Source organism: Gekko japonicus, unplaced genomic scaffold, assembly GCF_001447785.1.
Source record: "Gekko japonicus isolate JY-2015 unplaced genomic scaffold, Gekko_japonicus_V1.1 scaffold2981, whole genome shotgun sequence".
Lineage (NCBI taxonomy): Eukaryota > Metazoa > Chordata > Lepidosauria > Squamata > Gekkonidae > Gekko > Gekko japonicus.
Genome location: NW_015161501.1, coordinates 3919 through 29180, shown reverse-complemented (window position 1 = coordinate 29180; position 25262 = coordinate 3919). Strand labels below are relative to the sequence as shown.

Genomic DNA, 25262 nt, shown 5'->3' with positions numbered 1-25262 from the left:
ACATGCTGAGGGTCATCAACTAGACTTCTAGTATATATGTCCCTGGACCAAATCTGATGCACTGAGAGATGGCTTTTGGTACTTGCTAACCCAGGATTGATATAGATGGCTTTCTTGACACTGTGTTATTCAACATCTCCTCCCTGATGATTTCAAAGCCAGACTGGGTACTAGAATTGCAGTAAAAAATTACCTAGCCTACACAAACACTTGATTTGTGTATTTCTAATACAGAAACAGGCACAACCAGATGCAGACATGAAGTTATTTGTTGAAATAATAATTAGCCAATTCATGTGAGCAAAAGCTGGGTGCTTGGATGAAACATATGCAAGTGCTCTGTTTTATATACAAAAAACCAAAGTATTTTTTCAACAGCAGGGAGAGCAATAGTGTAAGCTGTAGGCACAGCGATGTAGTAAAACAGATTTATTAGTAGTAACAGAGAATCACATGACATTGAAACTGAAAAGGAAAGCAGGTATTTTGAAAACCTGTTAGAAAAGCAAACAGTCCTTGTATTAGGATGGTAAAAAGGAATTACACAGATTGCCTTATTGCTAATACTTGGTTCAAACATACCATGATTTGGTATGTGAATGAGCTTCAGAATTGTTTGTGCGTTCCTATCTTCACCACTTTTGTCGTTCACGCATGGCATGAAAATTGTTTAATCCAGGAAACTATGACTTATACTTTTCCAGCAAACAGAATTTCAAACTGGTTGCAAGCCATGCTCCCCAACGGTTTGCTGAGAACAGTGAATTATCTTGTCATATGACAAGATGCAAACAAGTCCTCCTGTGTTCTTTCACTAGCTTATTGATGTAGTAGCAAATCATGCTTTGTGGTTGGATCTGATTCAAACTTGACAATTGTTGTTGAGGCCATTTCACTGGGTCTGAGATGGTGCAGAGCATATGAGCATATGTTCATTAGGAACATAAGAGGATCCCTGCTGGATCAGAGCACTGGCTAGTCCAGCATTGTTTCTCCCACAGTGGCCAGATGATTTTTCTGCAGAAATAACAGCATATAGAAGCTAAGGCCTTCCCTTGATGTTGCTTCCTGGCAATGTTATTCTGAGGTTTACTGCTTCTGAACATGGAGGTTCCCTTTGTCGTGAAGCAGCTGCAGCTGTATGTCGCTTTGTTGAGACTGTGAGAGGAAGCCAGAAAACTGAGCTTTTCATGGGACATCGAATCCTGATCTTTGGTAGTAAAAACATTCAAGGTTGGGCAGAAAGTATACCCCTCGCTCATCCATCAGATCAATTGATCTGCAGAAATTCACTGTGGAAACTTGCACTCGCAGAGTAATGCTAATGAAGGTAATTTGAATTATTAAGCAACGGGTGATTAGCTAGAAGCAAAAAGGCTATGGTAGCTATTTTTCATTGCGCAGGGTAATCGGACAGTAATGATGAAATTAATATACAGCGTTTATAGGACACTTAACATTAATGGCAACAATTAAGCAGATAGGAAGGAAGTGATGAGAAGAATGCTATATATTTGCTGTCATGGTGACAGCCAATTAATAAACATAGGCTGACTCTAGAATGTGCCTTTGGACTCTTTAAAATGGTTGCCAGTTAATGTTAGGCTGGCCATTAGCTATCATGATTCATATAAGCCATGTTTATCAGGGGCTTAAAGGCAGTTGGTGGGAAGGGCTAAATTTTGTGTTGAATCAAGATGATCTGGTCAGATTCCTTGAGTTTTTAGCTTGATCGACAATGTCTGTGGGTTTTATGGTCTGTGAGAGGAATCGTGTGTGAGTGTGGTTATGACCCCTTATGAGGGAAAGGGTTTACTGAGGGGAGGTAACATTCCCCCCCCCACACACACACACATGTATTTTGGTCCTTCACCTTTCCCTCTGAGACTTAGTTTGCCTCACAATATCTGGCTTTGCTGAGGCTGATGGCAAGTTCTGAAAATGATGGTTGTTAACTGCAGATGTTAACAAGGGGTTAGATAGATTAATGGAGGAGAGGTCCATCAGTGGCAGCTAGCCCCACAGACTGAAGGGAGCCTCCATCTATAGAGGCAGCAAACTTCTGAGAACTAGTGGCAGGAGACAACATCAGGGAAGGCCTGGGCTTCTGTTAGGGTTGCCAGCTCCAGGTTGGGAAATACCTGGATATTTTGGGAATGGAGCCTGAGGAAGGCAGGGTTTGGGGAGGGAATAATGTCATAGAGTCCACCTTCCAAATCGGCCATTTTCTCTAGGGGAACTGACCCTTGTCACCTGGAGATCAGCTGTAGTCCCAGGACATCTCCAGCCACCACCTGGAAGTTAGAAAAACTGAGGGTCGCAGTGCTAGGAAGATAAGCAAAAGTATATAGCATTGTGTATAATCGATGTGTGTTCAAGGTAAATCAATGTTGTGCTTTTTTCTTTTCCTTTTTTCTTTTTCTGTACTGTTATATAAATATTGGTATCAAATATGATCAAAAATAGGTTTCACCCAAACAAAACATCAGAGTGCAGGTTTTCATTCTGTACAAATATACAGGCGGCTTACCTGATAGAGCTCGAGGGATAGGCTAACCTAGATAAATTATTATGTCTGCCGCAAGGGTTCCGATGGGACCCTAGAAAATATGCTGCCATCTTAAGAGTTTTTGTGCTCACAAAGAGAAATTATTGGGCCTTATGTTCTTTATATACATCACAGTCCTTGAAAAAGATTGCATTCAAAATGGGTAAATTGTTAGAGTTCCGACGGGGACTAGTGATTGTGATACTGGCAGGGTGCTGTCTGTATATTTGTACAGAATGTAAACCCGCACTTTGATGTTTTGTTTGGTTGAAACCTATTTTTGATATTTGATACCAATATTTATATAACAGTACAGAAAAAGAAAAAAGCACAAAATTGATTCACCTTGAACATACATCTATTATACATAGTGCTATATAACCACCTGGAAGTTGGCAACCCTAGCTTCTATGTACTGCCTGTTGGCTGGTTGGCTGTTGTGTGAGAACAGGATGCTGGACTAGCTGGACCAGTGGTCTGATCCAACAGGGCTCTGCTTGTATCCTTATGTAAAACATTAGGCCTTAGGGCACATTCTTCTTGGCTGTACTTATGAAGAATGTGGCTATGTAGGTGAAATGTTCAGCAGAATTCTCCTTTTTTGACATTTTTTCTGCAACAAATTAGTTGCTTGTGAGTTGTTGGTCCACCTCTGATTTAGTCAGTACTGGGCTGTGTTCTTCCTAAAACTCTCAAAATGAGTGGCAGAACTGAATTAATCTAGTGGGAACTGGAACAAATGGAAAGAGATATGGCCTGAATTTCTTAGCATAGCTTTGTGTTCGTCTTACAATGCTGAAGGATGGTGCAGCTGTATCATGGTCTGCCTGCTAACCTTGGTTATCAAATTGCAAACCTTGGGAATGCATGCCCCTTTGCCTCCTGGGAGCAAATTCTCTTCACATCAGTGGTTAAGAACAGGCTTGTAAGTGTGCATTATTTATTGACTGACTTTATAGTCTGCCTGTCTCACTGAGATTCAAGGTGGATCACACAGTGTAAATTATAAATCAATGCAATCTATAGAATGGATAATCTAATAAGCAATGTAACAGGACTAGGGTTCCAAAAATCTGAAAAAAGGCATAAGTATTAAACATGGTATGTTATGCAATGCTTAAAATGGTATTATGTAAGTGAAGAACAATGCAACGAGAGCAGGATAATGTGCACAGCAAACAGATAATACATACTATACACTGTGATCTCGTCCACAGTCCCTTTCCCTTTTTAAAAGTGCCTTCCTGAACCATTCTGTTTTAATGTAGCCCTATTACCATTATAACAATACCCTCCTGAACCATTCTGTTTTATGTGGTTTGCTGAATGACAGAAGCGTGGAAGCCTTCCTGGCTTCCTCAGGAGGCCACTCTACAAGGTGGAAGCCACAACAGAGAAGGCATGTGGATGGGCAGTTGCTGATCTTGTCCATTTGCAGGATAGCACTCCCAGAAAGTGCTGATCAGTTGAGCATAACTGTTGTGGTGGAGCACAGCAGGGGAGAGAGTCCTGCAGATAGGAAAGTCCAAGGCCTGAAGGTTTCTGTACATGTCTTGTGCTTATGAATCCCTTACAACTGATTCAGACACACTACTGAACATTTTGGGTGGGGGCTACTAACTTTGCGGATTGGTTTGCAAGGCAAAGACCAAGTTTTTATTGTTCTTTTATAGGGTGCCTCAAGCTTCACTTAATAAGTGAATAATGACTTAGTATGTGTGGTGCATCCTGCCTTATGTATGAAGTTCTGATTTGTTCCTTTTCTTTTCAAAGGTTATACTTAATATGATAGTAGAAGTGCCTCGTTGGACAAATGCTAAAATGGAGGTAACTTTAAAAACTCAAAACTCTTGAAACAGTTTCCAAGTAAATAAAGTAGTCCTTATGAAAGCCACAGTGAGTGTGGTAAGGAAAAAATGAAAATGATTTGTTTGAAAACAAGGTATTTCCCAACCCAGAGCTGGCAGGCTTCTACTTCCTATCCAGTCTCTTCTCTCTTGGGAAAAAATGCATCAAAGCACAAGAAACCCCGGAAAGTAAATAATTAGGTGACAACATTGTAGGGATTCTCTGAAAGACCCCACTTCAGTTTGTGTGCCAAACTGGAGCAGAACATCTGTGTGGAAGCAACGCCCTCAACCAGTATACCACAGTGGCTTGTTGTGGCCACTTGTCTCAGTTCAGAAGGTAGTGGCCCCTTTTAACAGCCTGATTTTTTATTTTTACTTTTAACCAAAGTACATCTTTGCTCAGAAGTGTGCATAAGATGATAAGTGTGACAATAGTCAAGTGGAGTGAAAGGATGTGATGGAGTTTTTGTGCAGAGGATTGCCCTTGTTTTGGGGGAGAAAAGTTGTTTAGCCCTTTCTCTTTGTGTTTACATGCATGTATATTCATCAAAGGAAAAAAATGCAAACACTCTAGAATTGGGGGAAGCTATTATGGAGAAATTAAAGAAGGTCAGATCCATTCAGAGGTGAACCAACAACTCACAAGCTGCTCTTCTGTTCTTATGGGTGCATTCTTGAGGCCTTGTTTATGTATCTGTTCTTCTTACAAATGGCTGTGAATAGTGCAGAGAAGTGCTTATCCTTTCAAAGGGGCATTGTTTCCTGTCATTGGTGATGGAACAGGTATTGTCCAGTAGGTGCCTGTGACCATTGCACCACTACAGTGTATGTAAGACCTCAGTAGAAATGGTGCTAGTCACAGGAATGATATAGATTAGTATATTCCAAACACGAGATTGCCAGATCCCAGAACAAGAAGCATCTAAAATAGAAAAAAATCTCTATCACCAATAAATTAAGAGCTGCAAGCATTCTGTCTCTTTTAAAAATTATAATTGTATGTGTGTGCCATCAAGACACAGCTGACATGGCGACCCCCTTAGGGTTTCCAAGGCAAGAGACGTTCAGAGATGGTTTCCTGTTGCCTGATGGTGCATCCCCGTGCTGGAATTCTTTGGAGATCTCCCATCCAAATCCTAGCCAGGGACCGACCCTGCTTAGCTTCCAATATCTGATGAGATTGGGCTAGCCTGGAGTGTCCAGGTCGGGGCAAAAATATAATTGGAATCTACTGATGTTGGGGGATATAAAAAGAATAAATTTTGCCCTTTATTTATTTACGTTTTCAGACACTCTGTATTTTCATTTTTTTTTACAAATGTCTGAAGTGTTTTGTCCCCCCACCACTACCTTCCTAAACCTTTGGAGTTATAAATCTAAATATAAAGCATGAAGCTTTCTTGAGAAATTTGTTTTGGGAATAATTACTTGAACCGTTTTATAGTAGTCTCTCCCCCCCCCCCTTCCCCTGCTCTGTGTTTTGCAACATGCTCAGATTGCCACGAAGGAGCCATTGAATCCCATTAAGCAAGACGTAAAGGAAGGCAAGCTGCGATACGTGGCAAATATCTTTCCCCACAAGGGCTATATTTGGAATTACGGTGCCTTCCCTCAGGTAACGTATGCTGTTTTTTGGTCTGTCAAAGGCATGAAACTTTTCTGTCTTCTCAGCATACTCCTCTCATAAATCCTGTGTATTTCACGAATGCAAAACTCCTGGAAGGAAAGCAATTGCATGCGGTAGACTTGTGCGTTGGTACAGGGAGCTGGGGAGAGATTATGCAGCAATTTTTGTCCATAAATTTTGATAAGAATGTGCCATTGGAGTTGAGCATATGTTTCTGGCAAAATTGTCATGCAACCCAGTATTATGGTTTCCCTTGTGGAAGTGGTCTTTGCAGTATCAGGCGCTGGGTGATTCCCTTGCACTGATTTCAGCCCTGCCGGGGCTCTGAGGAAGCTTGTGCATGAGGCAGCTGATGTGCGCAAGAGTTGTTGAGCGAATGGAGAAGCGCATGAAGAGGAGGTTGGGCTTTTGCTGACCTTTGTACCTTCTCATAATGGCCAGTTTCCTAGCAGCAATATGAGCTGCATTCAGACTACAATTTATGCCGACAAATGCTGTTTTTGCTTGTGTACTCCCTTTGTCCACAGAGCACCATCAAAGGCTTCCTAACTTTGGAAGCCTTGAAGGAGCTCCAGTTTGCTGTGACATGCAAATGTAAATTGGAGTTTGTTTCTTTCCCACAAATTAGAATTATTTTCTTTTCTTTGGGGGGTGGGGTATTGTGTGTGTGTATGTACTTAGAATCATAGAATCACAGAGTTGGAAGGGGCCATACAGGCCATCTCCACTTGCCGCTGCTGGATGACCTTGGGCAAGCCATAGTTCTGTCAGAACTGTTCTCTCAAGGACAGTTCTGGAAAGAGGTCTCTCAGTCCCGCCTACCTCACAGGGTGTCTGTTGTGGGGAGGGGAAGGGAAAGGAGTTTGTGAGCCACTCTGAGACTCCGAGTGAAGGGTGGGGTATAAATCCAATCTCTTCTTCTTCTAGTCCCCCCCCCCCCGCTCAGCTAGAGCATCCCTGACAAGTGTTTGTCCAGCCGCTGCTTAAAGACTGCCAATGAGGGGGAGCTCACCACCTCCCTAAGCAGCTGATTCCACTGTTGCAGAACTCTTACTGTAAAAACGTTTTTCCTAATACCCAGCTGGTACCTTACTGCCCTTAATTTAAATCCCTTATTGCGAGTCATATCCTGTGCTGCCAATAGGAACAGCTCCCTGCCCTCCTCTTAGTGACAGCCCTTCAAATACTTAAAGAGAGCAATCATGCCCCCCCCCAACTTCCTCTTCTCCAGACTAAACATTCCCAAGTCCCTCAGCCTTTCCTCATCAAACCACAGTTTGATTCCAGGTTTTGGGAGGAAACAAACTGCAGTTTCCCCTGGTGCCTGCATGAAGTTGTCACAGCAAATTGTAGTTTGATTCATGGTTTCCCAATCAGAAAGCCTTCAGTCATTTTCAGCAAGGGAGGGAGCACACAAACACAGCAGCAGGCAGGATTCATGTCTGCCACAAACAAAGACGGCTACACGTAGCATAGCAATGTCTCAAGGGAGATTATAGTCACTAGCAAACTTGGTGCATGAATTTCAGTAATGTACACATAGTAATAGTAAAGTGGAAGGTCAGTAGTTCAGCAGTTCGAGACCCAAGTTGCCGCATGACGGAGTGAGCTCCTGTCTCTAGTTCCAGCTCCTGCCAACCTAGCAGTTCGAAAGCAAGAAATTGCAAGTAGATAAATAGATACCATTTCGGTGGGAAGGTAACAGCGTTCCGTGCACCTTGGTGTTTAGTCATGCCGGCCACATGACCACGGAAACGTCTTCGGACAGTGCTGGCTCTTCGGCTTTGAAACAGAGATGAGCACCGCAACCCTAGGGTCAGACTCGACTGGCTTTCGAGCAAGGGAACCTTTACCTTTTTTTTTTACTTAAGAAATGCTAACAGAGAGTTTAATTTAAAAAATTGTTTCTTTCTATAGACTTGGGAAGATCCTCATCATAAAGATGGTGATACAGGATGCTATGGTGATGACGATCCCGTTGATGTCTGTGAAATTGGTTCCCAGGTATGCCTTAACCATTAGCAAGACTTGCTCTAAGGTTTACTTTAAAGTTCCAACTGCAGTTTTATTTCCCAGAATAGAGTAGAATGGGCCAGCTGTAGGCTAAGGACCAAAGCCACTAACATGGGATGACTTTAAAAAGGGGGGGGGGTTAGCAGATTCTTGGAGGTGTGCCCATAAAAGTGTTGGGCTATGGAAGTGTCTTCACTTGTCATGAGAGCGTTTGTGCTTACAAATAGTAGCAGTTAGCATTGACCAATTAGACTCCAGGCAGAAGTTCCCACTAGAGAAGGAGGTCATAGTACTGGCTGTATTGTAGTTTTGCATCTTTAATGAAGTTGTTAAAAAACTTTTTTAAACTGAGGTGGTCTAAGATTCCCTATTGGTTAATGGCTTTTATTTGGGTACTACAGCGTTCCATGCGCCTTGGTGTTTAGTCATGCCAGCCACATGACCACGGAAATGTCTTCGGACAGCGCTGGCTCTTCAGCTTTGAAATGGAGATGAGCACCACAACCCTAGAGTCGGACTCGACTGGCTTTCGAGCAAGGGAACCTTTACCTTTACCTTTACATGCTTTTAGGAGCTGCAATGGCTCAAGTGGTTAAGACACTGAACTGCAGGCTGTGGAAGGTCGGTAGTTCAGCAGTTCGAGACCCGAGTGTGCCTCATGATGGAGTGAGCTCCCGTCTCTAGTTCCAGCTCCTGCCAACCTAGCAGTTCGAAAGGAAGAAATTCCAAGTAGATAAATAGGTACCCCTTCTGTGGGAAGGTAACAACAGTATTTTGTGCGCCTTGGTGTTTAGTCATGCCGGCCACATGACCACGGAAATGTCTTCGGACGGCGCTGGCTCTTCGGCTTTGAAACGGAGATGAGCACCGCAACCCTAGAGTCGGACTCGACTGGCTTTCGAGCAAGGGAACCTTTACCTTTACATGCTTTTAGGAGCTGCAATGGCTCAAGTGGTTAAGACACTGAACTGCAGGCTGTGGAAGGTCGGTAGTTCAGCAGTTCGAGACCCGAGTGTGCCTCATGATGGAGTGAGCTCCCGTCTCTAGTTCCAGCTCCTGCCAACCTAGCAGTTCGAAAGGAAGAAATTCCAAGTAGATAAATAGGTACCCCTTCTGTGGGAAGGTAACAACAGTATTTTGTGCGCCTTGGTGTTTAGTCATGCCGGCCACATGACCACGGAAATGTCTTCGGACGGCGCTGGCTCTTCGGCTTTGAAACGGAGATGAGCACCGCAACCCTAGAGTCGGACTCGACTGGCTTTCGAGCAAGGGAACCTTTACCTTTACATGCTTTTAGGAGCTGCAATGGCTCAAGTGGTTAAGACACTGAACTGCAGGCTGTGGAAGGTCGGTAGTTCAGCAGTTCGAGACCCGAGTGTGCCTCATGATGGAGTGAGCTCCCGTCTCTAGTTCCAGCTCCTGCCAACCTAGCAGTTCGAAAGGAAGAAATTCCAAGTAGATAAATAGGTACCCTTTCAGTGGGAAGGTAACAGTGTTTCGTGCGCCTTGGTGTTTAGTCATGCCGGCCACATGACCACAGAAATGTCTTCAGACCGCGCTGGCTCTTCAGCTTTGAAACGGAGATCCCTAATCCCTAGAGTCGGATTAGACTGGCTTTCGAGCAAGGGAACCTTTACCTTTACCTTTACATGCTTTTAGTCATGTACTGTATTGGGGGCAACTTTCTCTTTCTTGGTTCTTGAGATCACAACATGGTTAGACTGTTTATGCTTTATTATTTTCAATTCCAAATGTAACCCTGCCCTTTATCTTTGTTTCTAGTAAAGTTTTTATTTATAATCAAACACACAAGTCTGTGTGCTGCCTTCATTCTTCCGTGTTTAAAGTGCTTTGCTAATTTTTCCAACACAAGGGCTGCTAGCTACGGTGACTCAAGGGAACCTCCGTGTTCAGAGGCAGCAAACATCTGAATGCTACAGTCCTGGGAGGCAACATCGAGGAAAGGCCTTGTCCTCTGTTCCCTGTTTGTTGGTCCTGTAGGGCAACTGTGTGAAACAGGATGCTGTGTGAAACAGGATGCTGAACTGGATGGACCATTGGTCTGATTCAGCAGGGCTCTTCCTATTTTCTTAAAGCTTGACTTTAGAGGGAGGGGAAAGAATAGATTGAGGTTTGCAGGATAAGTGAGAGGTTTCCTGTGGGAGGGAAGCACAGGAAGGGGAAGGGTTGAGTTTTCATGTTGCACCATGGGATGGAATCTTCAGCCATCGGGGTCCTCCGTACCAAAGCAGGCAAACTAAGGTGGGACATTGTGAGGGAATGTCTGATTGGAGTCTGTGTGGTTGGGGTATTGATTGAGATCAATGAAGGGATAGTACAGTTATACTCGGTTCTCTATACTGAACAACCTGTCCTGTCTAAGTTGAGAGACAGACATGGTCAGAGAGAGGGTAAGGTTCTGAGTGAAGCAGGCTTGTAAGAAGAGAGGATTTGCTGTGATGAAACCGAAGGAAAGCGGGGAGGTTGCGTACCTGTCAAAGTGAGCTCCTTTGAAGCAAGGTTAGTTTAGTATCGGGAAAGGAGGAATGTAAAAAAAAGCTGAAGAATATGAAGAAGAAGAAATCTGAATATTTTTGGGGCCGGACACAATTGGGAGGAGCACACTTAAGGAAGTGAAATATATCTGTGAAGAATGCCTACAGGGTGACATATAGGAACATGAAATGAAGAGGAAGTCAGTGGTTATAAGTTAGGTTTTTCTCTTCTGTACTTTAAGGTTCGCTCGCTTGGCGAGGTTGTCCAGGTGAAGGTGCTTGGGCTTTTAGGCCTTATTGATGAAGGAGAATCCGACTGGAAGGTCATTGCTATCGCTGTGGATGATCCAGAATCACAAAATATCAATGGTAAGCCTATTATTTATCCCTATCCAGTTGTTCCGGTCTTCATTTCAGAGAGCACATTCCTGAAAACAGATTTGATGTTGCTTTCTCTGTAGGGCTGGGAGTTGGGGGTGGGGAAGTGTTTCACAGAGGCTCAGTTCCTCCTTGCCCAGGGTGTCGACTGGGACGTTCCTATCAGCAATCTGGCAGCTGCATTCTGGACCATTTGCAGTTTCCAAAGCGTCTTCAGTGGTAGCCCTGCGTAGAGCATGTTACAGTAGTCCAGTCTCGAGGTGACTGTTGCATGAATCACCATGGCAAGGTCTGCCTGACACAGATAGGGAGCCAGTTGGCATAGACCCTTCTGAGGTCCCTGCCCTCCTCAAACCCCATGCTCCCCAGGCCCCACCCCTAAATGTCCAGAAATTTCCTAACCTGGAGTTGACAATCCTATCTCTTTCCCACCCAACAGCCAATCTACCTTTATGCCCCCCCCCCCGACAGCTTCTACCTAGGAAACCCGTGGCCCAGTTTTGTGGTGCCACAGTTCACTGCCACATTCTCTCCTCCTCAACCATTCACCAACCTATATTTTATCTGCTGCCCCCCCATCTTCAGCTATATTTATTATTTATTTACTTCATTTATAGCCTGCCTGTTTCCACAGTGAGGACTAAAGCAGCATACATTATTCTGTTCTTCCTTTTATCCTCACAATGACCCTGTGAGGTAGAGTAGGCTGAAAGTATGTTACTGGTCCAAAATTACCCAGTGAGCTTCTGCAGCAAGATGGAGATTTGAGCCTGGGTCTCCCAGACCCTACTCTGAAGCTCTAACCTCTGTACTTTCGTAGGGTGGCTGCGGAAACAGTAGTAAGCAGCCAGGCCTAGTTGAGTGGTATCAAGTTACTCAGAGGTTGCTGCTAAACCTAGGTTTGCCAACCTCCAGGTGGGACCTGGAGATCTCCCAGAATTACAACAGAACTCCAGACAGCAGAGATCTGTCCCTGTGGGGGGGAAATGGCTGCTTTGGAGGTGGACTCTATGGCATTATATCCAGCAGAGGCCCCTCCCAAACCCCTGCTTTCCTCCAATTCCACCGCATAATCTCTAGGAATTTTTCAGCCTGGAACTGGCAACTCCAGTCAACCCTAGGCCCGGCCCTAATGAGTCTTTCTTCACAGGCCAAAAATTGGCCTGGAAATGGCCCTGCTCCCTCCTGCTGCTTTTCACTCACAGAAATCCAGCTTGGAATCTGTGGTCGCCTAGCAACTGCCACTGAAAGAATCCTGTGCTTAAAGCTGCAGGAGCTCCTTTTATCATTTTTGGATTTTTTAAAGCCCCCAATATATTTTGTTTAGATTTCACATTTTTTTTCAAACCTGGGGCCCTTTTCAGGTTTGCCCTTTCACAGCTCCAGACACTGGATTTATGTATCGAAAGATTTCCTGACTTCACTACTAGAATATAAGATAGATCTGCAGATATTTTGTAGAACAATGAACAGATGGGGGGGAAAGAAAAAAAGGCAAGGAAAGAGAAAAATCTCATTAAATTAAAATATAAAAGACAGTTTTCATTGTAAAGGTAAACTGTAATGCATATTAATAAAAAGACCTATTCATATTTCATAGTAATATTTAAAACATTTTAATACTTTAATTATATAAAAAACAAATGTTGCAAACTTTCATTGAGGTTGAACATTTCTCCGATATACTGTACACATACATTCCCCTCGTCCAAAACAGTAAGACTCATGAAATGGCAAACCTCACTCTCACTGAAGTAGTCAGCCCATGGCTGTGTTGAAGCTGCAGGTAGGGGCATACATGAATGAATGTCCCTTGATACAGAAAATAATTCCCTGCACATAAAAATAGCATGTTTGGGAGAAAGGTCAGGATAGAATGCTCCTTGGCATCTAGTTTTTTTCTGGAGAAGAACCCAAAAAATGCCAAGGGGCGTTCAATAGTCTAAAGTAACATAACCTGTAGACAGGCTTACTATCATAGGGCCAAAGTAAGTGAATAGTGATACTGGAGATCTATACGTGGTAACTCCCACATGTAATTCAGCCACAAAAGCAGCAGCTGAGTGGCCCCAGTATCTGTCAGCACCATGGTGAAAACTTAGCAAGTAATTTTCCCACCCTGCATTGGATCTGTTGTTTATACTGAAGCATTCAAAATGAAGCTACAATTTATACATTGCAAGGTTTTTCCGCGCAGCAGAAATTGTCGCAAATGTTTTTATATTGACCAAAGCCGTTGCTTCCTGTAACTGTTTATCAATTGTCTTTGAAAACATGTGTTCCCTTTCTTGGAACCTTTCTTTCAGCTGCTGGCTTGCAAGTGGGGTGTGTTAGCTTTGCCCACAAGATGAGGAGAGCACCTGTTGTTTGAAAGTAGTGGCTGAGTACAACTTTGTCTAGTGGTGCAAGTTCCTCTAAAATTCGTTTTCCACTGGTTGAACGCCTCTGTTAGGTTATGAACTGAGAGTGCCCACTGTCTGCACAGTTGCTGGAGAATCATGGCCAATCCCGACTAAATATACCCACCGGCTTGTGTTGCCATCTCAAACAAGGCAGTTTTCATGTTTAATCTGTAATATGCGAGGCATCGCTTGATCTTCTGACAGCAGCCGAGCAGCCTTTCCTGTCAACGGCTGGAGCAAGTTGGCTTCTATTTTATTACAGTGAGTCTCCATGCCAAGTCAATAAAAGCATTTTGAGCATCCTGCAGTATAATTGGCAGCCTCTTCCACCCAATATTGGCTTGAGAGGCAGCATCACACGCAGTGACTGTTGGGGAAGCATGATCTAGTGCCTGGTTAATGGAGCACAGCTGTCTAGTTCTGCTTGGCAGGCAAATCTCCTGCCCTGTGATCTTTAATAGCTGCTGGTGTGGATTGTGGGTGAGAGACAGTGGGCTCTTTCTTGGAATTTTTAATGTTTATGCTTTTAATGTTACATGTGCACATAAGTGTTTTCCAGTGAAGCACCTTGGGCCCACACTGTACAGTATATATTAATGAATCCAATGCTATCTGGCCTGGTCTGTGGACCTTTGCATTGCATTGAAGGACTAGAATTCTGTGGGTTGAAAGGACCTGTGTTCTTGTAGGTCAGTGTTACCATCTTCCGCATTACAAGAGGGGACAATTGATCTGTGCTGCTGATCGTTCTGGAGTGACGGATAAATCTTTTGCCCGCCTTCAGCCTGGCCAACAATATTGTTTGTCAGACTTTTAATGTTATTTTAGAACCTCTGGGTTAGACTGAGAAACAGTAGCCAGCCCAAGCTTTCCTAGTGAGCTTCAGAACAAGTAGGGATTTGAACGTAAGAGCCCCCAGTCCTAGTCTGAGCTTCAGGTCCTAGTGAGCTTCATAGAAGGGTAGGGGGCACCCGTCTCTAATGGAAGATCGTGGAGCACGGCGAGTGACGGCAGAGTCATCAGCGGCAAGAAAATGGCGGCGACGGAGCATCTGGCGGTGAAAGAAGGGCGGCGATGCGGCGGCTGCAGCAAGAACAGAGCGATCCCTGGCGGCAAATGAACACCATGCAGTGCGACGGAGGCGAGAGACTGAGGGGCGCCCGATGACGCGCGGCGCCTGGGAAGGCGGAGCCAACAGGATTGAGCCGAACCAGGAAGCAGAGCGTGAAAGCCGGGCGCCTGCGCAGTCCCGCTGGCCGACAGTCGCTAGGAGTATGCCAGAGAAAGATCGCCGGAACAATGCCGCGCCGGAGAAACAACAAGCCGCTCAAGAACTAAGGGTGCTGGTAGGTTTCCCCATCCCATTACTGTGGCCCAAGTTAGGGAAAAGAATGGTTCCTAGAACCACAACAAATGTAAACCGCCCAGAGACCCCTAAGGGGGTTAGGGCGGTATAGCAAATGTAAGGTAAATAAAATAAATAAAATAACAACTAGGGATTTGAATTTAAGTCTCCTAGTTTGACAACTAACTTCTGCAGCACGCTGGTACTTTAGGCCACCATGCCGGGCCAGATTGGTGTGACACTCTAATGTATATGTATTTTTGTAACCCTTTGCAGATATTGATGATGTCAGGAAGCTCAAACCAGGTTATCTTGAAGCTACAGTTGACTGGTTCAGAGTATATAAAGTACCGGATGGGAAACCAGAAAATCGTTTTGCTTTTAACGGCAAGTTTAAAGACAAGGTGAATTAAAGCGGGGTTTCTTTTTTGCTAAAAGTGCATTTGGATTACTTAGATTCTAATTATAGTGGATGGAGAAGAGGAGGCAAAGAACTGTGAACCCAAAGTTTTGAGGTTCATCCATGTCATGAACAAACATCTGAAAGTAGCCCAGATCAGTTAACAGACAACAACAAAGAAAAAATCTCGGTATCATTGTAAAATGATCTGTCTGAGATTTTTCATGAATGTTTCCCCCCCCTCGAAGATGCTATTTTCTCTGCAGGAGTACGTGGAAGTTGTTTGGCTGGTTGTGAATGCCAGGCTGGGAAATGTCATTATCTGTTTGGAATAATGGAAAAGGTCTTCAGCTACCTGCAATCATAGTGCTTGTAGAAAAGATAAAATATTCAAAAGCAGGAAAGTGCTCTTGCTCCTTCCTGCTTGAGTAGGATCCACATGAAACATTTTGCCATCCTCACAGGCAGACAGCCTATTGGTTGTACCTCTGGAAGGCAGAGCCCCTATAAAGCGGTTGCCGCTGATGAAATGGGTGCTGTTGCTATGCTGTTGTTGCAGGTGATTGGACAGTACCAATGACATCATTAATGATGAGCAAAGCATTTCCTGTCCCTGTTGCTCAGTGCAGTGTGGGTTATTTCTAGAATGTTAAGATGTTCTTTTTTTTGACAACTTAGCAATGTGCAAAAACCGAGCTGACAAGTATTCAAGTAGCTCTTCAAGAACAAAATAAATACAAACTGATTTGCTCTCACAGCAATGCATGGCTCTTTCAAAATCCTGTTTTCAAGGTATAAGTTTTAAAGTAAATATTCTTACATACTGTATAATACACAGTATGATTAGGGCCGGAAATTTTTTAAAAATCTCTGAAGAATGTGTACGTACCATTCGTTGCACTAGGTCTTCTAGCTGCACTCAGACATCCAAACTGACCGTGGTTCATTTGGTCCAAGAACCAATCTCAGATGTCCTCGGGGCTGCACCTCATGTGCCTCTGCAGAGATTGGAAACGTCGTTGTTCAGAGCAAGCTGCCGATTGTTGTGACAGTGGCACTAAACAAAATGACAAACCATAAGGATTTCAAGGCACATCTTAGTTTGGGATCCTTATTCATAAGTAAGTGTTGGTTGATCCAGTGTGGAGGTCATAACAAACTGTAGTGTGTTCGCATGAAGACGTTTGGAGAGCTGGAGTGGTATAGTGATTAGAGTGAAGGGCTAGGATCTGCGAGACCCTGGTTCAAATCCCCAACTCTGCCATGGAAGATCCAAGGGTGACCTTTGGCCCGTCACACACGCTCAGTGAGGTTGTTGTGAGGATAAGATGGAGAGGAGACTGATGTAAGCTGCTTTGGGTCGCCCCCGGGGGAGAAAGGCAGGGTATAAATGAAGTACATTTGTAAATGAATAACTGTATTCAATCTCTGCACCATGTGTGATGGAGTGAGCTTGCAGACTTCTGAGAGCTGCGGGATGATCCCAGGGAAGTGTTCTTAGGACTGCACTGCGGCAGTGTGATCCTAAGTAGAGGGAGACAGACCCTTCTAAGCTCATTTGAGTCAATGAGATGTAACTCTGCTTCAGAGTAAGTTCTGCTGTCACACTAAGTAAGTTCTGCTGTTATGACGGCACTGCAACCTGTGAACCACACAAGGCAGCCTATGTCTCGGCTGTCATTAAAAAGCTTCATGCGCTGCGTGTCCAGACTCCACCCAGTCCAGCAGCTGTTGCAGGGATGGGCTAGCACTAGTACACAAGACTTGTAGCGTGGTGTGGATGGGAGAAGCAGCTTTGCGTTGTGTGTGTCTCTTAGCTATCTTTGAGTGAGTTTAGGATAGGTTTTGAAAGCTCCACAATGCCAACTGTCACATCAAAAGTGCATTTGAGCTGAAATTGCCTAGCCTTACCAGTTGCCTTTTATTCTTGTGCAATTTTCCAGTCTTTTTCTGGTCAAACCTTCCCCTTGTTGTTTTTCTTAAAATGCATCATATGGAGGTCTCCAAAGATACCCCCCCCACCTCACCCTGGCCTCATCAGGATTCCCAGCTCTTCTACCGAAGACACTTTCCAACTGCTGTAGTGAGATTTGGACAGAGCCAGAGCCCTGACAGATGGTGTTTTAAAATTTAAGCATATGCTGAAAGGCTTCACTAAAGCAGAGCCAAAGCATGAACCAAATTCCTTTGCTCTCTGTTTGAACTGGCTCACAGAGGCTTCTCAAAATGTTTCTGGGAATCCAAGTCTGCTAACAGGGTTGCTCATTCCCCAAATATGGCTCAGTTCCCAGGGTCTCCTTGAAAGAGATCTGTGGTCCAGTGGTTCCATTTGGAGGAAATGTGCATTGTCATTCTGTGTTTTCCCTGTTTTCTTTTTTACACATCAGAGAAGTTTAAAAACTTGGCAAACTTTTCCAACAATTTTTACAGATGAAGATCTAGATAAAAATGGTTTAATAACTAAATGGCGAGGTCCAAGTTATTGCTGAATGTGCAGTTTTTATTTGTATTTTGCAGTCATCCTTAAATCTTTGCAAAATGTTAACATGTAACGGTGTTGTTATCATACATAAATTTAATTTCCTAAATATTTTAATACTAAAAATAGGTGTTTGCTCTTGAAATAATTAAATCCACCCACGAATACTGGAAAGCTTTGATTCATAAGAAGACTGACGGAGGAGCCATAAAATGGTGAGCATCCAGGTTTTATAGCTCTCTCAAAATCCAGTGTGAACAAACGCTAAAGTATTCCATGCTTTTTCTTTTGATGTGGTAGCATTTCTGTTCCTAAAGATCATCTTCCATATCATGCTGTGTCCATAATTTTGCTTGACTGTCGTATTAAGAAATGGCACCCTCTTGACCCTGCAGACTACCCAGCAGCTAAACCTTACAAACAGCTCCAAAACAAATTGGTCTTTAATCTTCAGTTTGTAGTTTGCACGCAAAAGTGATAACCTTGAATGTTCTTGAGTGCCCACATTTCGTTGGCTTTGCTTGTTCTTGATAAATAGCTAAGTGACTGTGGCATACTGTTAAACAGGGCAGCATGCAAGGTTGTTCTGAAACCATGGAAGAAATGTCCACAACCCATTTCCTCCCCTAAATACCATAAATGATCCTTCTGTTCCTCTAGTATTCTTGGATAAAATGGAGGCGAGGAGAATGATGTAAGCCACTTTGATTCACCATTGGGGGAAAAGGCGGGGTATAAATGAATTAAATACATAAATTCTGCACTGTCTTGTAGTTTGGTAAGCCCCTCTCTGTGAGGTATGCTTTTGTTTACATTGTTTCCTAATATCCATAATCTTAGCCCTGTAGCATTGTTACTGGATGTCTTGTGCTTTCGGATCGGATCATTTCCTGTATTTAGTAATCTGCCGTGTGTGCCTGTGAAAAAGGCAGGCTATAATTTAAGTCAATAAATTAAAATATATATATATATATATTGTTTTTCAGCACCAACGTCCTAGTGGGTACCAGTCCCTACTGCTGCAATGAAGATGATGCCCAAGCAATTGTGGAATCTGTAAGGGCAAATTCTTGTGCATTTCTCCCCCTCCCCATAAGAGTCATCAGTGGCAGCACACAAACATCAAATGCACCATTGCCATCTAATATGGACAACAAATGAAGGAGTGGGAGTTAAATGGAGATCATAGATGGTGCATGATGTGGTTTTGTGCGTGGAGATGGGTGTGTTAAGGTGGGCTCTTATCCTCTGTCACCACACTGGTCTACCTCTTTCAGTGCTGTGAACAGTGCTGCTGTCCAGGATCACAGGCAGAGAAGAGTTTTCTCAACACCTGCTACCTTTTAATTGGGGGCATCAGGGATTGGACTTTTCCATGGCAGTACCTTGGAAAGAATAGGCCCTCCTACTGACTGAACCTGTCCCTCAAGTCTTCATACAGTCATCTTTCAGATTATTACATAGAACTGTTACCAGGCCGGTTACACCAAATCAGACCACTAGGCCATCTAGTTTGGCATTGCCCACTTAGGCAAAGACTTCAGGAGCTCACTGGAGTTTCAGGCAAATGTCCCCTCTTGCTACCTGAGATCCATTAACGGGGAAGGCCAGCAGCCTTCTGCATACAGAGCATGTGCTCCACCACTGAGCCAAAGCCTGTCCCATTCATTTCACTGATTGTTCCCTGATGCCAGCTTTCCCCCTTGCTCTGGCGCTGCCTGATAGCGAATGGACTCTTTGCAACTCATTTAGTGAAATTGTATTTATTGTATTTTATATTATTCTGTACTGTTTTAATGTTTTAACTTGGGCATTCGTGCCCCTTGTGAGCCGCCCTGAGCCTTCGGGGAGGGCGGGGTATAAATTTAAAGATAAATTTAAAAATAAATTAAATTAAATTAAATTAAAATTCTGCTATCTTTTAGTGTCTGCCCAGTTGCCACGAGTTACCACCAGTGTTCCCTCTAAGCTGAGTTAGTGTGAGCTAGCTCACAGTTTTTTAGCCTCTGGCTCACACATTTTTGTCACAGCCCAAGAAGGGATGGCTCCAGAGCAAACTGATTTATGCAGTAGCCAAATCGCTCGCTCACAACTTTAATGCCAGTCGCTCACAAAGTAGATTTTTTGCTCACAAGACTCCACAGTTTAGAGGGAACTTTGGTTACCACCCAGGCTCATTGATTGTCAGGGTACATGTAATCACTAAGAACATACTTTGTTCATTGCCTTGTGTAATTAAATTGCTGTCTTCAAGTGAATTTGGGGTGGGGGAAGGAAAACCTCTTTAAAAAGTTGGGTTCCCCCCCCCCTGCCATGACATTAAAATGCTGTATTTTAGAACATACAACTTTAGCAAAGGCACTAAAAATATCAGTGCTTGGCTTATATGCTAAAAATGAAACCCCCAGTTCTGATCTGTTTACAAACCACTTTGCCAGCTGCAACGATTACATCAGTATGTTGAGTGTTTTTCATATGCCTCACAGCAATTTGGAAAGCTGGTTTTAAAAAAAGCTATTAATGGACTAAAATGCCTGCTTTGTATATCTTGGGATGCATCCGCACATCACTGGAATGTTGCATGGTTGTTGTGCCATAGCAGTCACACGCTCTTACATTTTCCTGTGTGCACCAGAGGCAATCCAGGAATGAGGAATGATGGCTTCAGCTCAACAGTAGTGTGTTCTGCAGCAGTGTGCGGATGCAGCCTGAGAAATGCAGGTGTAGCTGGTGGCTAGCAAGACTCTCTGTTCCCTTAAAAGCCATGCACTCAGTGACTCAGAGCCAGCTGTGGTGTAGAGCGGTGGACTCTAATCTGAAGAACCGAGTTTGATTCCCCACTCCTTCACATGCAACCAGCTGGGTGACCTCGGACTGGCCACAGTTCTCTTAGAGCTCTCTCAGCCCCACCTACCTCACCCGGTGTCTGTTGTGGAGAGAGGAAGGGAAGGTGATTGTAAGCCACTCCGAGACTCCTTCGGGTAGTGAAGAGTGGGGTATAAAACCTACTACTACTACTACTACAACTACTTCCTTATTCCTTCCTCATCTTCTTCTTTCTTCTTCCTTCCTTTGTTCCTTCTTCTTTCTTCTTCTTGTTTCTCCTTCATCTCACAAACAGGCTATGTTCACACACAAGGAAGGGAGGGTGATTCCATCCCTTTCTTGGGGCGGGGGGGAGGCAGGTCTCCTGAGTCTCAGCTATGGAACTCTTGGAAGGGAATGCAATAGGCTACCTGGGAGAAGAGAAGCAGATGAAACTTCCGTCAAGTAGCTGCACTGGTGTAGCTTTGGAATCCTATCCATTGTCTTGTTCCAGTCTTTACAAATGTCTCAGTAATGCTGTCTCATGTTTTTACCTCCATATCAGGGGCAGAGGCTGCTAGAGAGTGGCCTAACAAAGCCATTACCTGACAGAAGCAAAATTCAAACTGGGGGTAATCCTCAGCCTCTCAAAGAACCACATGACTTGTATGTGTCAACTAGGAATCCATCATGAGATAAAAAGATCATTGAGACTGAGGGGAGACCTGCAAAAGCCATTTGTGGCATGAGAGTCTCTGGTTCAAATAAGAAAGTTTTTTTTTTTAATCTCTCTTGGAGATCACCAGACATTGCGTTTGCCTGTCTGTGCCTTAATACAATATAATTCTGTGCCTTAATACAATAATACAATATAATGCTGGTTCTTTTGCAGACTCCACCTTCTGAGGAGAAACACTCTGCTGCCAAAGAAGGTAAGGTCTCTTGTTGATTGCTTCCACATCTCACATCAAATGTCCATAAAGTAAATAAAGCTTGAAAGATGTAGGCAGAGACTTTAGGGCTAGGGTACTAGTGTTTTGTCTAAAATCGGGTGCACCCATGTTTGCATAGAATTTCAAATTGTTATGTTATTTTGATACAGAAAGTAGTTGCCTTCTGGCCTAAATAAAGAGGTGAATCGATGTATGCTAGACTGAGCTCTTCGGACTACTGGCAGGATAAAGACCTAATAAACGTAGAATCTGCTCTCGACTGTAGAACAGTCAGTCACCTGTGGTCTAATTTTCCATGACTGTCTGTGCATGCACTTCTTAAATAACGAGGTGATGGAATGAGATGCTTGCAAAGTGACATCTGCAAAAATAAAATTACACAAATATCCGTAATACAGTTCAGACAGTTGGAAACATACTGATGAATTTTTAGGATAGCTACATAACAGAACAATGGGCTTACATATGACAAATGTTTGTTGATCATATACAAAGAAAACAATAAATTGTTTGCATATGTTTGTATCTAAGTTCCTTGCTACAAATAATGCTACTTTTTTTGTTTTGTTCCTTTAGTTGATAAATGGTACTTTCTTGGCCAGTGATCATTCAGATTCTCTGATCAGGTTGTGAAATCCTGAATGGCCTCATCTTCGCACACCCTCACATCTGCTGAAGATATGCAAGTGAAGGAACTGCAGAATTGATTCCACATTCTGCAGATGTTTGTGATGCACAATTTCTATCATGTAAATAAAAGTGATTTTATTTTTTTCACTCTGAAGGTGTGTTAAATTTCATTACCTAGAGTCTATTGCTTAGTATTCCCATTATATCTTCTCCCTGTCTGTTTGATGGAGCAGTAACTATGCCAGCTTGCATTTTTGAAACTGGCCTATTATTGCAGGTTTCTTGGTAATTCCAATGGAACAGAAGGATGTTATTGGTTAAAGGGAGAGACTCCATTCCATTGTGCCATACTGCTAAGGAAGAGATATGATATTTGAATCAACAAGCTGTAGTTTGCATTTAGCCCTCAAGGCAGAATTAGAGTTCACTGTGTGGAGCCTGTATGCTGGCCATGGTTGATACTCATGACGGTTGGTGTGATGTCTGAACTGGGAAAAAATACACATTCTGGCTGTTGTATTGGAGCCTCTGTATTAAAGAACTGGAGTGCCGAGCAGCTACAAAAATGAAATCAAAAAAAGATATATCAATAATAGCTTGCCTGAGAATAATGTGGAAAGAAGAACCAGACAAACTGCCCTAAGCCTTATGGAGCAAGGTTTGGATAAAATTATAATAGATGGATTGCACCACAGCATCTAGTGGCACTAAATGCTGTGAATGAGTAACACTCATAAACCTACTGTTGCTGTCAATGAGTGGATTGCAGCTGGTACAAGGAATCAGGCTTACGAATCAAACAGCAGCATCTCTGGTTAAGTCCTCCTTATCAACTAACCAAGTAGTGGTCATGAACTTTTTGAAAAGTCACCTATTTTTGAAGTAGTCCCTCCAATGCATTTTTGGATCAAGGTTCATGTACAAATAAAACAGATTTAATACCTTGCTTTTGAAAAAGGCAGCAACATTTCTTTTTCTCATGTAGTTTTGGCTACTGTTTGAAGGTGAGAAATATTCAAAGTGACGGGTGTAATCCCATCAAAAGGTAAACATTTTAAAGTCCAAATGATGTGAACGGGATAATGAAGCAGGTGCTTAACAGTGCCATTCTTAAGCAGAGTGATGCTCCTTCTAAACTTGATGGGTTTAGAAGGGAATGGCTCTGCTTAAGATACTTTCAGGTGGGTAGCTGTGTTGGTCTGCAGTAGAACTGCTACAGTTGAGTCCAGTAACATCTTAGAGAACAACAAGAGTTTCAGGGTGTAAATAGTTCCAGAGTCAAAACTGTCTTTATCAGATAGTATACTTATACCCAGGGGGAATGAGCAGGAACGGCGTTCCGGGAGTAACAAGCCCAGGAATAGGGAACCTAGGCATGCTTGTATGCCTGCCTTTTGCTTCCCCAGCCAGCCTGCCGTGGCGAGTTGTCTGGGGAAGGGCAGGCAGGCAGACATGCCCCCTTTCCCCCCTGAGCCTCTCCCCTTTTGTGGAGAAACTCAGGGAAGGGGGGGGGGGATTTAAACCTAGAGAAGATCAGGCAGGGAATGCAGGCGTGCTTGCATGCCTGCCCTTTGCTTCTTCAGCTAGCCTGCCGTGGCAGATTGGCTGGGGAAGGGAGGGCAGGCATGGAAGCATGCCTCCTCCTCCTCCCTTCCCTATTTGAGCTTCTCCACTCTACTGTGGAAAAACTCGGAGAGGGGAAGGAAAGTGGGAGGGGGATGTTTCAATGCCGCGGGGCACCTGGAGGAGATCAGGCAGGGAACCCAGGCATGCTTGCATGGCTGCCCTTTGTCAGGAGTTGTGGCATATGCAAATACGTTATGCTAATGGGTTATGCTAATGAGCTCCTGCACCTCTTTTTCTACGAAATGACCCCTGGCCCACCCAGCAAAGCAACCCCTCCCTCCTTCCCTGACTCAAAACACTCCTCCCCCCATGGCAACTCCCAAGTCCTGCCTCTGACCATGCTTTTTGGCCTGCTACATCCGCTTTTTTGGATTACTCTACTCTAACCCAGTCTCCATCGTCATTCCCAGTCTCCCTCAGAGCCTCGTCCTTTTCTTTCCAAGACTTCTTTCAAAGTATGTGCCTTGCCTCCCCTTTCCCCTTCCCTTCTGCCAAGTGCTGAAACCCAAATGTGCAGCTCTTGAATACCAAGTAGTGGTTAGTAGGAGGTTTTGTCTCTGGTAAGAGTCCCACAGAGGTGGGGCTAATATAGACCTGTGTGACAGACAAGCCAAAGTCCTGCCCATTAAACCTGGTTGGAATATTCATAGGGCAGGTCGCAGCCAATCGGGGCCTTCGGAATATTGGGAGAGCATGTGGGAGGTGGGAGTTAGAGCCCAAAAGACAGTTAAACTGCTGTTTTCCTTCAGACCTGGCTGAGCCGCCAGGGAGGCTGGTTGTGGGATTTCCCTGGCTGCAGCTGGGTCTCTGTCTTCAGAGGAAACTGGCTGGTAGAGTATGGTGTCCAGGAAAGGCTCACACCTAATTTACATTCTTTAATTTTCCAAGATCACGTTCCAGTGTAAAGTATCCCGGCAGGTCTCCTCTGGGATCCAGTCCACCTGGATTCCAAATTCTCACTCAGGGCAGGTGTCTACTCCATACTCTGGAGAGCTGCTGCTACTCAGAGCAAATGACCTTGAGTTCAGTGGACCGGTAGAGCTTCTTGTGTGGAACACCAGGAGAAGCACCGAGAGTCAAGTCCCTCAACCTTCAGTCAGAAAGAGGCAGCAGGTCAAGAAAGGAGAGGCGGATGCGGAGGCAGAGAGCGTCTTCAGTGCCTATTGAGGTTTTCTCACAAAAGCTGCCCCAGATGAGCATGAAAAGGACACAGAATATCTCTTGGAAGCAAGTTCCATAGGACACTTGTCCCTTCAAGGACCTGGCCTGTCCTGCTCCCCCAACATCTGTGATATTCATCTTAGAGGGAAGGAAAGAATGTCCCAGAATGAGTCTCTTGGGCAACTCTATGAAGCCCTAAGGTAAACTTGCCAGCCTCCACATGGGATAGGATAACCAAAGAGAGATTGTGGGATAAGTGAGTACAAAATAGTCAATGGCAAACATGATATATTTATAAAGGGAATATCACTCTTATAGATTTTTAAAAAATAGATTACTATTGATGCTAATACTAATACAAATACATTTCTGTACATTCATGCAAGAATAAACGTGAAAAATGATTCCACAATGTTGACAAGCACAGTCCAATAATCTAAAGTTCCTACAAACAGTACATTTTCTTTGTGTTTTTCTTTTTTCTTTTTTTCCCTTCAGGGTTTAATACTACTATTTTTTATTTTTTAAAAAGTTTTATCAAAATTAATTA

General features: G+C 43.8%; 1 protein-coding gene across 1 annotated transcript in view; it reads left to right on the top strand.

The window, feature by feature from the left end:
* Positions 1 to 22026, top strand: part of PPA2 (pyrophosphatase (inorganic) 2) — a 34323-nt gene extending 12297 nt beyond the window's left edge. The window contains exons 4-12 of the mRNA XM_015429208.1: positions 4322 to 4375; positions 5894 to 6013; positions 7943 to 8029; positions 10776 to 10902; positions 14935 to 15062; positions 17667 to 17752; positions 18524 to 18593; positions 21235 to 21274; positions 21872 to 22026. Of these exons, the coding sequence (XP_015284694.1) occupies positions 4322 to 4375; positions 5894 to 6013; positions 7943 to 8029; positions 10776 to 10902; positions 14935 to 15062; positions 17667 to 17752; positions 18524 to 18593; positions 21235 to 21274; positions 21872 to 21900 (741 nt within the window). The 3' untranslated portion in view covers positions 21901 to 22026. The remainder of the gene's footprint in view (positions 1 to 4321; positions 4376 to 5893; positions 6014 to 7942; positions 8030 to 10775; positions 10903 to 14934; positions 15063 to 17666; positions 17753 to 18523; positions 18594 to 21234; positions 21275 to 21871) is intronic.
* Positions 22027 to 25262: the final 3236 nt, after the last annotated feature.